Consider the following 16,191-nt stretch of genomic DNA (forward strand, 5'->3'; position numbering starts at 1 on the left):
TTGAGTAGCAATGGTCCCTTTGGTTAAATAGCAATTTCCATTAAATCAAAAGGAATGTCAAAGATTTTTCCTTATTTGATTTCCCCCCAGGTAACTTTAACTTTGTGTTTTTGTAAAAAAAATTGCAAACATACAGCCTAAAACTCTTTGTTTTTATCAGCTGATTTGTAAACATCAGTTTTCATGTCCATTTACCTCAAAATACTTTAATATTTTTCCTTGTTTCAAGGGTAATGTTTGTTGACCTGCATAAGGTCATGGGTATTGTAAATGGGTAATACTGGTACATTATGATCTTTAAGAAGATCAATCTGATGTCATAATTTTTTTTTTTTTAATTCTTGCTTCTAGAATTAACATGGTTTGCAAATTGTCAAAAATTAAACAATGCTTTATGACCCTTAATCTGGGCCATGATCAGAGAGGGGGAAATATGTTTGTTCATTCATACAAGTCTTACATTTGCAATTCTTTTTTAATGTAAACATACACATATACAATGCATACAAGAAAAAAAAAAACATATTCATATGTTGATCCATTTAAGAGAGGTTACATTTAAATTTACATTTTATTGACTGGAATATTGTTGAATTGTTGTCCTAGGATATATTCTTATTTGCCAGCCCCTACCCCAATGGGGTTCTTATTAGTCAACATATTATTAACAAAAGTAAAATATTGTTTAACAATGACATATTATCATGGTGCTTTGTAATGTCAAGATATCTAGAAGAAGTTTTCTGTGAAAGATAAATGGGAAGACATGGGCAAGAATTACAAAGGATGATTAGATATGTAAGATTTGCAATCTGCATCATTAGAGGGAACGCCTAATTAATGAAATTACAGTTCTGTTAAATAAGAAGCAATTTTACCCAAAGACAGATTGGGTTTTCTTATATTATTTCCAATGGTTTTTAAGGATTTCATTATTTCAGAGTTGTCTACTTTTCACTAGATAGAAGAATATGGTAGAGTATACAATGTAAAACATTAAAGGAAAAAAAAAAACACAAATATGAATGCTCTGTTTTGCTCTTTGTGTTTAGTTTACTTCTGCTAATGGCCTTTGAGAGACAATGGAGTCTCTTTAAGGACATGTCTTCTGATGGCAAATGTATATAATCTTATAAGTATATAGAGAAATACTTTCCTTAATAGGGTATAATATTATATTTTGATGCTCCATACAAGTTACTTTAAGTAGGAAGCTATGCATTTGGGCTTTTAAATGGAAAACAGATCATTTAAATTTGGGATTGAGTGCCTACCAAGTATCTAACAGAGGCTATTTTTTGTTTGATCTATAACACCTGTCTTCCTTTTATTGGGGAAAAAATGCTAATTGTTGTATGAAAAACAATGAGAAAAAGTATTATGAATGCCATAATACATTTTCTGGCTTCAGGTTGGTCATTATAGTGAATATCTTGAAGTGAGGCTAATGAACTTTTCAAAGAAAATTTGATTTTAAATGATGCCCTCTCTCCTGTTAGCCACTAATCTATGTGACCTTTCCCTCATTTTTCTCTCTCAGTCCTATAAAAGAATCAAAGTGAAGATATGTTAGAAATTTAGGGGATGGGGAATTGAAGGGAAAGGAGTGAGGTTTAATATAGGTCTGAAATAGAACCATATAATTTTAGAGCTGGAAAAGAAATTAGAGGTCATCTAGATTAGGCCCCCTCATTTATCAGATAAGAACTTGGTCTCTGAAAATAAGTGGGACATTATTTTGTTGGTAATGAGTTTCATTATGATAATTTTCTAATATTTTCCAAACAAATAGTAACACTGATTGCTTGCTATCACACAATTAATTCTTTCATAGGCAACAATACACATGCAATCAATACAGTAATTTATGACGAGTTACCAAATGGACTAGAAGCAGGACCTCCATTTTGCCAAGGATGTGTCTGGTCAGATCTCCAAGTATCTCCATAAGTGTTAGCCAAGATTGGCACTAACTCAGAATTTTCCCCATTTTGTCCCCATTTTACCAGGTAGCCAGTTCAACAGGCTGGGGAACAGAATTCAAAGGTGACTTTCTAGACACCTTTTAAATACATTATGGTTAAGAGTGTAAAAATATATATATGTATATATATATTTGAGACCATTATACACTTTAGGGACAGCAATCATACACACAAAATTTTACATCTTAGTTCCTAAGAGGAAATCTAACAGGGATTTTACCCCAGGGTTATCCCGAACTTTCTACCAACTGTTAGCTCTGCTTGTCCAAGAAAGAAGAGGATCAAAAATGTGGGAATAATTTCAACCATTTCCAACTGGTCACGCTTCTCATTTAATATGAAATCATTGGTATTCCATGTCACTTTGTCACTGTTTGTCTTTAGTGGGTTAGCAGGGGAAAAGACCTGAAAATTGAAGCTTGTTTAAACAAACAAAAAGAACAAGACAAATGCCCAAACACTTTGAAACTAGATTAAACAGCATTGTTTGGGAGAGAAATGGAAGCAGAAGCAAAAAAATAACCACCCCACCCCACCCCACCCACCATGGTTGAGAATACAATATTTGAAATGTTGGAAACCCTTGAACAATCAGGACAAATTGGATTAGGAATGTACTAACAATTAGAAGAAGACTCCAGAAAGTCAGATAAAAAGAGTGTCTAAATTGGGTTCTTAAATCTAGAGTCCTCTCTACCCTCACTGTTTCTTTAAAAGGGAAAGTAAGAAGTAAAGAGGAAGAGATAAAGCTTATTCAAAGGCCTGTGACCTCCTGCATGTTGATATGCATTAAATAATGGGGACAGCACAGATGCCTGTGGCTCTCTATTAAATGAACATATTTCTTATGACTACAGTACAAACACAGTTGACATGCCATAGTTGTATACCATATACTGAATTTACACAATTGAATAGTAATACAAAAGTGTTCATTATATATAAAATATAGGTTTCCCATATCCAAAAGAACAAACAAAAAAACCCTATTTCTAATATTTAGGATAGATTTAGTTGGAAAACTTATTTAACAACAGTTGTTCTGGGGCAATATTTCCTTTTCTTTAGGGTTTGACTAAGAAGAGAACCACCTTTGTTGACAATTGTGAAAGACACATGATACTAACAGTTCTGCCATCTTGATAATTAGCTTTTCAAAAGCTAGACTTGACTGGTAATTAAAACTGAAATGAATGATGTTTACAACATTCAAATAACAAGAAGAGAAGGAAGGTTTTGGTTTTCTTTCTTCCTCCTTGTTTTCTAATTCAATCTACTTTTTACATCTGTCAGGTTCATTTGGTCCAACTTTCCCAAGGTTTGTCCAGATACAGTGAGATCATTTTGAATCATCTGAATTCTTAAATGGCCATTGCTATACAATGTGGATTTTTGCTGAATGAGTTGGACACTAAATTTTTTTCTCTCTTTAAGTTGATTTTTATAATTACTAAGCACAAAATTCAGTCTCAAAAAATGATTTCATTCAGTTCACATCTTTCTTTTGTCACTTAAAATAATGAAAACATATTAAATATATGATTAATTTGAAAATGCCAAGTCATTAATTTAAAGCAATGTAAGATGACCACCCGAGGAGACATACTGTAACTCGCCATACCTCCCTTCCCCAAGAAAATGCAAGTTCTGCATGTTAATCTTCCATTCCCAGTCCTTCCTCCAGAGAACCCTCCATCTCCCATTCATCAATGACATTAACATTTTTTCAGCAATCCCTGGGAAATAATAACTCTGTTTTTAGTGAATTATGTAAGTGCCTTAATATAATGCAATAGGCAAACCTTATTTTGAAATGGAGAATGAATAACATATTCAATTAAACTGAGGCCTCTTGTTCACATAATAAAGAAGGGGGAAAAGACATTTCAAAAAAATCAAAAGTGTCTTATTAAATCACAAAGATTTGCCTAAAGGCAAATGAGCTCTAAGGGCAAGGTACTGACAAGCTCCAGGTATTTACTGTTTGAGATGACTTTGAAAGTGTTTTTATGTAGATCTTTTAAATTCATACATATGGATACATATTTTCTGCTTGTACATTTTTCATATGGGATATTTCCAAAAATAGGCAAAAAAAAAAAAATAGTGAGCTATTAACATTTAAAAATAGATACAATGATAGACAATATTTTGTTTGAAATTAATTGATAATTATTCAGATAGTGACTCCAGATGAATAACTCCATTATGTCCACTTCTGTGATGTCACAATTTCTATGGGAGCATATTGTGTGATTAATAGCACAAATACAATTTGATGACTAGAATCCATGTGTATGGGATTTCATTTTATAGTTTAATGAGTATGGGGTTGTTTTAACTTATTCATTGAGAATAGTTTTAAAAAGATAAATTTGAAAAACCTTGGTTATAATTGGCTAGTTTCAGTCTTTTCAAGATAGCTAAGATATTAAATTAAATTTTTATGCATCACACAACTTCTCCCAGTTAGCTGAGCATTTCACAGATGTAGTTGAGGAATAGATCCCATTGTAGTGGACACATCTATGGATAATTTGCTCTCACATACTCACTTGTACTGCCTACATGGGGACACATTAGCAAAATTCTAACTTCCATTCAACAGAAGTCCCATGGGGAATGGGACACACCACTTAGAAGTTTACGTTTCTAAAACTTAAGTGTGGAATCTTAAAAGGGACAAACAACTTTGTTAAATTATCACCATGAAATGCCTCTGTGTTCAATCAGTTAACTTATAAAGGCAGTTCATATGAGTTTTATTGAGTATAAAGTAGCACCTTCACCTCATCCAAATGCCTTATTACAATCTAGTGAAACATTAAGAATTTGTTGCTTTTCTACTCTATTTAAATTAAGCTAATCTTACTTTTGAAACACCTTGCTAAATTCTGATGTTTCTTCTTTGATAGCAATCCACCACTACATTTCAATATTAAATTAATTCACAATGAAAAATATATGGTATTCAGGTTTTCTTTATAATGGGTTATAACCCAAAGCTCTTTTATGTTATGATAATCTACAATATGAATTTCTAAGCAAATATTCTCCAATTTGCTTCAGAATTCTGTTTTCCTTTCAATTTCTTTCCTTTTCATTTATTTATTTATTAGTAAAAATACTGATTAAAAACGGTAGCCACAGAAACAGTAAATTAATGATAATTATCGAGTTGGCTAAAAAAAATGAAAATTATTAATGAAATAAACTATTTCATGTTTATGAAAAAATAATTTTTTTACTCTCCTATGAAAGGAAAAAGAAAAGATAAATCTTTAGAAAATGTTAATGTTGACTTGACACTGGGCAAAATATTGCTTTATTAAAAAAACAATAAAAACAAAAAAAAAACAAAACCTCTATCACAATTTATTAGGCCAGTAAGGGTTCCCTGTAAATTTATGAATTTGGTCTGCATCATTCTAGTAATTTGCCCCTCCCTTCCAAATAAGAGAAGCCAAATGTCTTAGTTCATGTGGAATACAGTAGATTAAAAAAATAAGTTTCAGTCATTTAAGCAAAGAAGATGAGAAGGCTATTTGGCTTTTTATATGAAGAAATGTAATTCAGAATAAAAAAAATAGCAGAGTTTTACGTTTATTCAGTGCATAATGTAATGTCTTCTGATGAAATGTTTTCTGCCTTTTAAAAAAAAGTGGCAGAGAAATGTTTAAAACCTTAAGAGGATCCCATCTTGAATGCCCAGAGCTCCAGGAAAATTACTAAGTTTATATATGATGCAAAAATTGAAAGAAAAAAAATAAAATTTGGATTTAGAATGGAAACACATTTGGCTGAATATTGGATTCCCTGACTTATCTCAGAAGAAAAAAATATATATATATCAAAGATTAGGGGAAAGAAAGCCCACACACATACACACAGTTTCATGTGAGTACATGCAGGCACACCTACACACACACACACACACACACACACACACACACACACACACACACATACATACACACAAATCCCTACAAGTGTTCCTTTGAAAATCAAAAGCTTCAAAGGATGACTTTTTAAGTAGTACGTTTTATGATAAATTATGGTGGCTGACTTTTTGCCAGTGTCAAATTTAGCTCTTTTAAAACCTTATGAAATATGCACACTCTCATAGTAGTACACTGGAGGGTTTTGGAGGGTGCCTGCATCTCCTGTGCTTCTGACCATTTCAGAGTTTAGTAATTTGTGCCATTATTTCAAAATCAATAGGAAATATTAAAATTTGTTGCCACAGTGGGACCTGCAGTGAATCTATCGGGTAGACAAGAAATTAAATATTTGAACATATTCCAGCAAAGCTTCAGGGACTTACCTGTTCAGTAAAGAGTCTGTAATCAGTGAATAGTATTCTGCCTTTAAACCTTGAAACCCCAAATGGATCTAAGGCTATCACTGAACTTTCAGAGTGGTTTTTATGCATAGCCCAAGCTTTCTAAGAGCCAAAGAGAACAGTGCTAAAACAAACTGAAAGTGTATTCAGAAACCTACCAAAAAGCTTTGATGTAAGCTTTATCCCTCCTGAAATGTTTCTTTCCCTTTAAAAAAATATTTTCTTAAAAAACACTATATGATATGAGGGCGATAGACTATTTGGTTTCTTCTAAGTAGATGCTTTTAAATTAATGCATATAAATAATTTGTATTTAATTTCCTCTCTTTCCTGTTTAGCAAAGCATTGAATGCACAGATCCTTATTTCCCAAGTCACTTGGTCAATGCTGAGTCTCTTTGTGTTTCATTTCTTAAGACAAATTGTGCCTCTCTTTCTGATTTGGCCACAGGGCTCATGGGCAGAAAGGCTGTGTTTTCACTTGCACTGTCCTCAGTTTCAACACTGGCCAGTTCATAGTCCTCTGACCTTCTTGCATCAGTCAGAATCCGGATCTGCTCCTGGACAGTTTCTAGCAATATTTTTACTTCTTGTTGTTCTACTATAAGACAATTGCTGACTGGACCACTCACATTGACAAGTTCAGCAGAACAGGAGTTTTTGCACCATTTGAGGCTTGTGATGTCAGAAATACCTGGCATTTGCATGCAGGCTTCCTCTAAGCCTACTGAAGGGATGATGGGAACAGAACTGGCCCTTGTGGATGAATATCCCACTAGGTCCTTTTGATCCAAGCTATTAAAATAGGGTTTTGTCTCTCTTGAAGGCAGTTGCATATTTATTGTTGTGTTTTGTTGTGTTTTTAATCCACTGGATGGATACCTGGAAAAGAAAGACAAAGATAACATTTCATTTTCCCATTAGAGGAGAAAAAAATACATAAATAGATGGCTGTTTTCCTCTTGTTTTCTATTCTTGGACAATTAGTCTTTGTCTAACATTTGTAAAAGAAGTGACATTTATCTCTTATGTCACCATGTCCCAAAAGACAATCAGGAAAGGAAACAAATGATATTTCTTTTTCTAATTTTCTAATTTTTCATTATAGGTTATAGTGACAATTTGGGAGGGGGATCATTGTGCTTCTATACTTGGTTTTTCTTTTTGTTTTCTCATTTTTAATATCCCATTTTAGAGAAATGTCAGAAGGCTACCACTTTCTAAAGGCTTACAAGGCAGTAAGCTTCATTTACCAGCAATTGGCAAACTGCAATAGCTATGGCCTCACATCAATGCCTGGAAAAGATTTGTTAACTTAACATTTGGATCCAAAGTAGAGTTGTCATGCTGAGCTGGGAAGGAATTACAGGGCTGGATTTTCTGTATCACCCAGATTTTAAAGATAATAATGTAAATAGAACCCTTTCTGCATCCCCTCTCACATCCTTCCTCCAACCTTGTAATAGGTCATTTAACAAGAAATGAGGGATCCTACTGAGAAGATTCTCAGCCAGATTGTTTGAGTTTGACATAAAGAGGAAGTTAAATTTATTGTTCCCTTCCTGCCTTTCCCTCCCCTCTCCCCTTTTTCCTCCTTCCTTCTCTCTCTGTCTCTGCCTGCCTGTCTGCATATTTCCCTCTTTCCCTCTATCATTCCCTCCCTCTCTCCATTTCTCCATCCCTTCTTTTCTCCCTCCCTCCTATATCACAAAAAAGCTGTCTGGTTCTCATTTGTTACAAAATATTTATTTAATCCCTAAAAACACACTCCAAGCTGTAGAATCAGACACATGCCTCTCTTCTGTTCTATGATTACCCATCTTCTTTCTGAAGTTGGTCCCAGACGAATAGGAATAACATGAAGATCTTCATATGCTTAAGGCTCTTATGAAGAAAGGATTGGTCTACTGCTTAATTAGTGTATACTAATTAATTATTCAGCTGATATAAAGTTTTCTCAGCTCCATCCTGTTGCTGTCAGAGTTGGTTATATAGACGTTCAGGGCTCTCAAAGGCAAGAAAAGTTTAACTCACATGGGAAGAGAGAAAACAGATGTAGAAATCTCCAGTTCATCACTAGTGCATACAATTAGTTATCTTGAGAAGGATGTTGTAAGTAGTACCGGGTAAACTTCTCAAGAACAAAAACTTTAAAAAAAATCATTTTCTTTTGATATATATGGTAGTACTGTATATAGGTACATTCATGTACAAATATATTACTCTATCACTGAATATATGTGTAACACTTGCATGTTAAGGAATTTATCTATCTAGATATCTATATCTGTGTATCCCAAGCTAAACTGTTTAAAGTTTCCTAAGTAGATAATGACAAAGTAAGAATCACTGAAAATTTTTGAGGAAAATATCTATGCATAAGGGTAGGCAGGTACCTAAGTGGATAGAGACTGTGCCTCATACACTATCAGTGGTGTGATCCTGCACAAGTCACTTAACCTCTATTTGCCTCATTCATAGGAGAAGAAAATGGTAAACTACTCCAGCATTTTTGCTCTTTGATTCATTGGGTCATGAAAAGTTAGACACAACTGAGTCAACTGAAAAAACAACAAAAACAATGCATAAGGGAAATTAATAGGGAAACAGAATGAGGAAATATTGCTGTTATTGTTGTTCAAGAGTTGATTTGTGTCTAGCTCTTCATGCCTTTATGGACAATAGTATCCCACACCCTTCTATTCGCCACTAACTTTTGAAATCTGTCCAAGTGCCTATTTGTGGTTTTCATGATGGTATCTATCCATTCCATTCTCTGCTGTTCTTTTTTTTTTTCCCCATTGTCTTCAATTGTTCCCAAAACAAGGTATTTTCCAATGAGTCCTGTTTTATTTTGTGGCCAAAGCTTCAATTTCAGTGTGTGACCATTTAATGAACAGTCTGAATACTTAATTTCTTTATGAATTGACTGATTTGATCTCCTTTCTGTTCAAGAGACTCTGAAACATCTTCTCCAGCATCACAATTTCAAAGCGTAAATTCTGCAGCTCTCAGAGAGAATGATATTTATGCTGCATATTATGAATTGCATGGGTTCCTAAACATTTTCCACTATTACCCTCTTTATGCCCAAGACATTTTTACATGACCTTAGGTTTGTAAGTATGTAAAATAGGTATACAAATCAAATATTTACTGATAATTAATTATAATTTCATAATCTCCCATTCAGTTATGAGACCCCATATGGAGTTGCCAAACACAGTTTAAGAAGCTGGAATATATAGCATAGATACATAAATGACTATATATATCTGACTATATATAAATGACATGCATGCATAGCCAATATTTCTTCCCTTGAAACAACTCAATATGATAGATGGAGGAAGAAAAATATTATAATAGTTCATATGCAGAAACTATGGAATTGGCTTTAGCCCCATTTTAAAATTTCATTCCATTCAACCTTTCAAGAAACATTAATATGAGGGAATTGTATGATACTGCAAATGCTGTCAGAATTGGTTAAGTTGTGATGTCTTCCTGTTTTAAAAAATAAACTGTTATTAAATCGCACCTCTTTTATCTAGCAGTGTCTCTACTGAGCCTCTATCCAAAAGAGATCATAAAAAAGGGAAAAGGGCCCATATGTGAAAAAATGTTTGTAGCAGCACTGTTTGCAGTGGCAACAAACTGGAAACTGAATGGATGCTCATCAGTTGGGGAATGGTTGAATAAATTATGGTATATGAATATTTATGGAATATTATTGCCTTATAAGAAACGATCAATGGGATCGCCTGGAGAGACTTATACGAACTGATGCTAAGTGAATTGAGTAGAACCAAGAGAACATTGTACAAAGCAACAAGATTATATGATGATCAGTGCTGATGGATGTGGCTTTTTTCAACAACAGAGAGGGCCATCTGTATCTGGAAAGAGGATTGTGGGCACTGAATGTGTATCTCAACATCATATTTTCATTTTTTTGTCATTGTTGCTTGCTTGCTTTTTTTTTTTTTTCATTTTCATTTTTCTCCTTTTGATCTGATTTTTCTTGTGCAGCAGGATAAATGTAAAAAAAATATATAGAACACTTGTGCATGTTTAACATATATTGGATTATTTGCTGTCTAGGAGAAGGGGTGGGGAAAAGGGAGAGAAAATTTGGAAGACAAGGTTTTGCAAGGGTAGGTATTGAACACTATCTTGACATTTATTTTGAAAATAAAAAGCTATTATTAAAAAAAACTGTTATAGGAGATGTTTCATTAGTGGAGAGGGAGTGATAAAATCAGGAATATATTATATATTATAATATATATTATATAAATTATATATCATATATTATATAAAAATAAACTATATCAATAAAATTATTGTGAAAAAACATTTGTGACAAGTATTATATTAGGCACTGGGATACTGTTACACAGTGTCCCTGTCCTTAAGAAGTCCTCTAAAAGTCCGTGCTTTGATCGAACAACATGATCAGTTAGTAATTCCAATGGATAGAGCATTTAGCTTGGAATCAGGAAGACCAGAATTCAAATCCACCTCAGATACTTAACTAACTATAATCATTAATTTCTGATCCGTAAAATGAAAATAATAGCACCTACCTCTCAGGGCTGCTATGAGAATCAAATAAAATAAAAATCATAAATCATAATGTTAATATAGTGAGGGCACAGAGAAAACTTTATACAAAATTTAGCTATTATGACTGTGAAGACTTTAGTCATACTTAGATTTGTATTGTACAGAAACCATGGCAAGTGTATTCTATTAGTGTGTTGAAGGTAAGAAAGCAGAGGATGGAATTGTTAAAATACAAATAAGTTTGAAATGTAGTCTTGAATATACTGATGAATTTAATGTTGATCTTCTGAAATGCCCTGTAAATCAAAATAGTTTAATATATTTGAAATAAGAATGACTGTTTAAAAATGAAAATTTTGACAAAGTAATTTTTTAGTCTCCATAATATCCAAGCAATTTTACCAGACATTTCCTCCCCTTTTCGTGACTTTGAATGAGCTCTTTTTAAGTCAAGTTGCTTTAGATTAGAAATTTGAATGTGTGATCTAAAGACAGATTTCAATAGATCTATGAAATTAGATGGGGGAAAATATTTGTTTTTATTATATTTTAATACAAAGTTCCTTAAACTGCAGGTTGCAACCCTCTATGAAATCATATAATTGAATGAGAAGTTTAGAAATTATGATTTGTTATCAGTAAATTATACACACACACACACACACACACACACACACACACACACACACACACTCACACACACACCTATTTTATATACCTCTACACCAGAGGTTGTGTAAAAAATTTCTCTGGTGGAAAGCTTAAAAAATCCTGTTCTAATAGATGTTAAACTTATTTTTTCAGTTATGAGGGGTTTCAAAATATTGTTTTCATAAGGTACCATAAGCCTCACCAGAATGTCACCTGGGTTCTTGACACATTAGACAAAATGACTAAGAAATCCTCTCTTAGAGAATTCTATTTAAGGGAAAAAAAAAATTGAATTTATTGACTTTCCTACTGGAAATTCTGATCCTAATATCGGGAATGCCTTTTCTTCTGGTCTGATGCATGTATATACATTGGCTCAATATGTCTTTTGGATGACTCATTATCCTTATTGTTTCTGCACTAGCCTGACAGACAATAGTGAATTCATATACTTCAAAACAGAAAAGTTCACAACAATTAAGATTTTTCTTCAATTTACAACTTAATCCTTTTGCCAAGGGATATTACTCAGGGATAGATAGACTATTTGACACATGCAATATGAAAAAAAAAATACAGTGGGAGTTTGACTATCATTATTATGAATAGATTTGATAAAAAGCCTCTAATAGTGAATGGCTGATAATTCTTAGAAATAAATTCATTCCTCCAGATTTGGACAGATTAGGAGTGAGCCTTGAGCTGAGAAATTTTATTACCAATACACATTCTAATCTTTTGAGAGATATGCTCCCTTCTGACAAAATGATAATTAGGTATTTTGGGTGGCCAAGAATGAGGTCAATTTGTGTTATATATTTTATTCTACAAGTGATTTTTGTTCTCAGATTCAATATTTATCAACCTTTAATGCATATTATATAATGAAAAATCCAAAGGAAAGTAAGACTTAAAAAAAAAAAAAACATTATGAACAAGTTTCTTTTAAAAAAAAATAGAAGAAAAGACTAACTTTGTGTGGAAATAAATTTAGAGTTCTTTTGGTAAAAAAGAATTAATATCTGACAGATTGGACATGTATTTCTTGAATATAAAAATCATTAAGGCCTTAAAAGATTTTTAAAGCTACAAGATTCAATTAAAAGCACTCTCTTCTAATGAAGAAGGAATTGGAATAAATATTTATATGGGATCTACTATATGATAGATACTAGGTTGAGCACTTTTTGTTTTTTGTTTTTTTTCCCCCTTTAATATTTTTTAATTGAAAACCAACAGAAATCACATGATTATCTCAATTTTTGCTATAAAAGCTTTTAATAAAATACAACATCTATTTTTATCAAAAACATCAGAGAACATAGGAATAAATGGAGCATTCCTTAAAAAAATTAATGGCTTTTTATTTTCAAAATATATACAAAGATAATTTTCAACATTTACCCTTGCAAAACCTTGGGTTCCAAATTTTCTTCCTTCCTTCTCCCATGCCCCTCTCTAAGATAGCAAGCAAACCAATATATGTTAAAATGCACAATAAATAAATATAAATAAAAAGGAAAAAATGATAAAGGAAAAAATAAGCAAACAACAAGATGAAAATACTATTTTGTGATACATATTCAGTCCCTATCCTTGTCTTTCTAGATGCACATAACTCTCTCCATCCTTTAGAATTGACCTGGATCATCTCATTGTTGAAAAGATCCACATTCCTTCAGAATCTATCACATAATCTTCTTGCTGTGTACAATGTTCTCTTAGTTCTACTCACTTCACTTAGTATCAGTTCATATATCTCTGAAGGACTTTCTAAAATCATACTGCTAATCATTTCTTATAGAACAATAATATTACATAACATACATATACATAACTTATTGATGGGTATCCACTCAGTTCCCAATTCCTTGCCATCACACACACACACACAAATTTGCCTGTTGTTCCTTTCCCCTTTTTCATAATCTCTTTGGGACACAGGTCCATTAGAGACACTGCTGGATGAAAGGGTTCGTACAATTTGATAGTCCTTTGGGCAGAATTTTATACTGATCTCCAGAATGATTGGATAGTTTATATCTCTACCAACAGTATATTATGTCTCAGTGTTCCCATATGCTGTCCAAAATTTGTCATTATCTTTTCCAATCATTTTAGTCAATCTGAGAGGCATGTAGTGGTACCTCAGAATTGTTTTAATTTTTATTTCTCTGACAAATCATGATTTAAATGATTTTTCATATGACTGGAAATAGTTTTAATTTCTTCATCTGAAAATTCTCTGTTAATAATCCTATAACCATTTATCGATTGGATAATGGCTTATAAGTTTGAGTCACTTCTCTCTATATATTTAGAAATGAGGAGTTTGTTAGAACCTGTGGATATGAAAGTGTTCCCCAGTTTTCTACTTCCCTTCTAACCTTATCTGCATTGGTTTTGTTTTAAAAAAACAAACTTCTGAGTTAATATAATCAAAATTATCCATTATGCATCCTATACTGTACTCTAATTCTTTTTTGGCCACAATTTCCTTCCTTCCCCATAGATCTGTGAGGTAGACTATCATTTGTTCTTCTAATTTGCTTATGCTATCACTCTTTATGTCTAAATCATGAAACGATTTTAACCTTAACTTGGTACAGGGTATTAGGTGTTGGTCAATAGGTTGTTGCCACACTATTTTCCAAAATTTTCTAGCAATTTTTGTCAAATAGCGAATTCTTGTCCCAGAATTTGGGTTCTTTGGGTTTATCAAACATTAAATTGCTATAGTCATTGACTATTTTGTCTTGGGAACCCAACCTATTCCACAGATTGACCTCTATTTAATTTAATAACCAGTAATGGATTTTTTTTTTTAATGACTGCTACTTTATAGCATAGTTTAGGTCTGAAATAGCTAGGCCACCTTCATTTGCTTTTTTTTTTTTTTCCCATTGATTTCTTTGAAATTTTTGACTTTTTGTCCTTCCACATGAACTTTGCTATTATTTTTCTAGCTCTGTAATTTCTTAGCATTGTGATTGGCATGGCACTGAATAAGTAGATTATTTTAGAAAGAATTGTCATATTTATTGTATTATCTCGATCTACCCATGAGTATTTGATATTCTTCCAATTATTTAGATCTGTGTTTACTTGTGCACAAAGTATTTTGTAATTTTATTCAGATAGTGACTGACTTTATCTTGGCAAATAGACTCCCAAATATTTTACATTATCTAAAGTTATTTTAAATGAGATTTCTCTTTTTATCTATTGCTGCTGGACTTTGTTAATAAACTTTAAAAATGCTGATGATTTATGTGGATTTAACTTATGTCCTGTAACTTTGCTAAAGTTGTTAAATGCTTCCAGTACTTTTTTAGTTGATCCTATAGGATTCTCTAAATATATCATCATATTATTTGCAAAGAATGATAATTTGATTTCTTCATTACTTACTCTGATTCCTTTAATCTCTTTTTTATCTATTATTGCCAAAGCTAATATTTCAAATGTAATATTGAATAGTAATTATGACAGTGAGCAACCTTATTTCATCCCTTCTCTTACTGAAAATGGTTCTGGTTTATCCCCATTATAAATGATGTTTGCTGATGTTAAATAGATGATACTGATCATTTTATTTTATTTTTTTTTATTTTTTTTATTATATATATATATATATATATATATATATATATTATAATATTATCCCTTGTATTCATTTTTCCAAATTACCCCCCCTCCCTCTATTCCCTCCCCCCGACGACAGGCAATACCATACTTTTTACATGTGTTACAATATAGTCTAGGTACAATACATGTGTGCGAATATCATTTTCTTGTTGCACAATAAACATTAGAATCCGAAGGTACATGCAACCTGGGCAGACAGATATTAGTGCTAACAATTTTCATTCCCCTCCCAGTGTTTCTTCTCTGGGTGCAGCTACCCCTGTTCATCATTGATCAACTGGAAGTGAGTTAGATCTTCTTTTATGTTGAAGATTTCCATTTCCATCAGAATACATCCTCATACAGTATTGTTGTTGAAGTGTACAGTGATCTTCTGGTTCTGCTCATTTCACTCAGCATCAGTTGATTTAAGTCTCTCCAAGTCTCTCTATATTCCTCCTGCTGGTCATTTCTTGCCGAGCAATAATATTCCATAACCTTCATATACCACAATTTACCCAACCATTCTCCAACTGATGGACATCCATTCATCTTCCAGTTTCTAGCTACAACAAAAAGAGCTGCCACAAACATTTTGGCACATATATGTCTCTTTCCGCTCTTTAGTATTTCTTTGGGATATAATCCCAGTAGTAGCGCTGCTGGGTCAAAGGGTATGCACAGTTTGATAACTTTTTGGGCATAATTCCAGATTGCTCTCCAGAATGGCTGGATTCTTTCACAACTCCACCAGCAATGTATTAGTGTCCCAATTTCCCCACATCCCCTCCAACATTTGTCATTATTTGTTCCTGTCATCTTAGCCAATCTGACAGGTGTGTAGTGGTATCTCAGAGTGGTCTTAATTTGCATTTCTCTGATCAGTAGTGATTTGGAACACTCTTTCATGTGAGTGGATATAGTTTCAATTTCTTCCTCTGAGAATTGTCTGTTCATATCCTTTGACCATTTATCAATTGGAGAATGGTTCGGTTTCTTATAAATTATGGTCAGTTCT

General features: G+C 32.8%; 1 protein-coding gene across 1 annotated transcript in view; it reads right to left on the reverse strand.

Annotated features, from left to right (window-relative positions):
* Positions 1 to 6,616: 6,616 nt before the first annotated feature.
* The window catches only part of LOC141558676 (pro-neuregulin-3, membrane-bound isoform-like), a 40,279-nt gene continuing 30,704 nt past the window's right edge, over positions 6,617 to 16,191 (reverse strand). Inside the window, exon 5 of the mRNA XM_074296235.1 lies at positions 6,617 to 7,208. Within this exon, the coding sequence (XP_074152336.1) occupies positions 6,701 to 7,208 (508 nt within the window). The 3' untranslated portion in view covers positions 6,617 to 6,700. The remainder of the gene's footprint in view (positions 7,209 to 16,191) is intronic.

Source organism: Sminthopsis crassicaudata, chromosome 2 (assembly GCF_048593235.1).
Source record: "Sminthopsis crassicaudata isolate SCR6 chromosome 2, ASM4859323v1, whole genome shotgun sequence".
Lineage (NCBI taxonomy): Eukaryota > Metazoa > Chordata > Mammalia > Dasyuromorphia > Dasyuridae > Sminthopsis > Sminthopsis crassicaudata.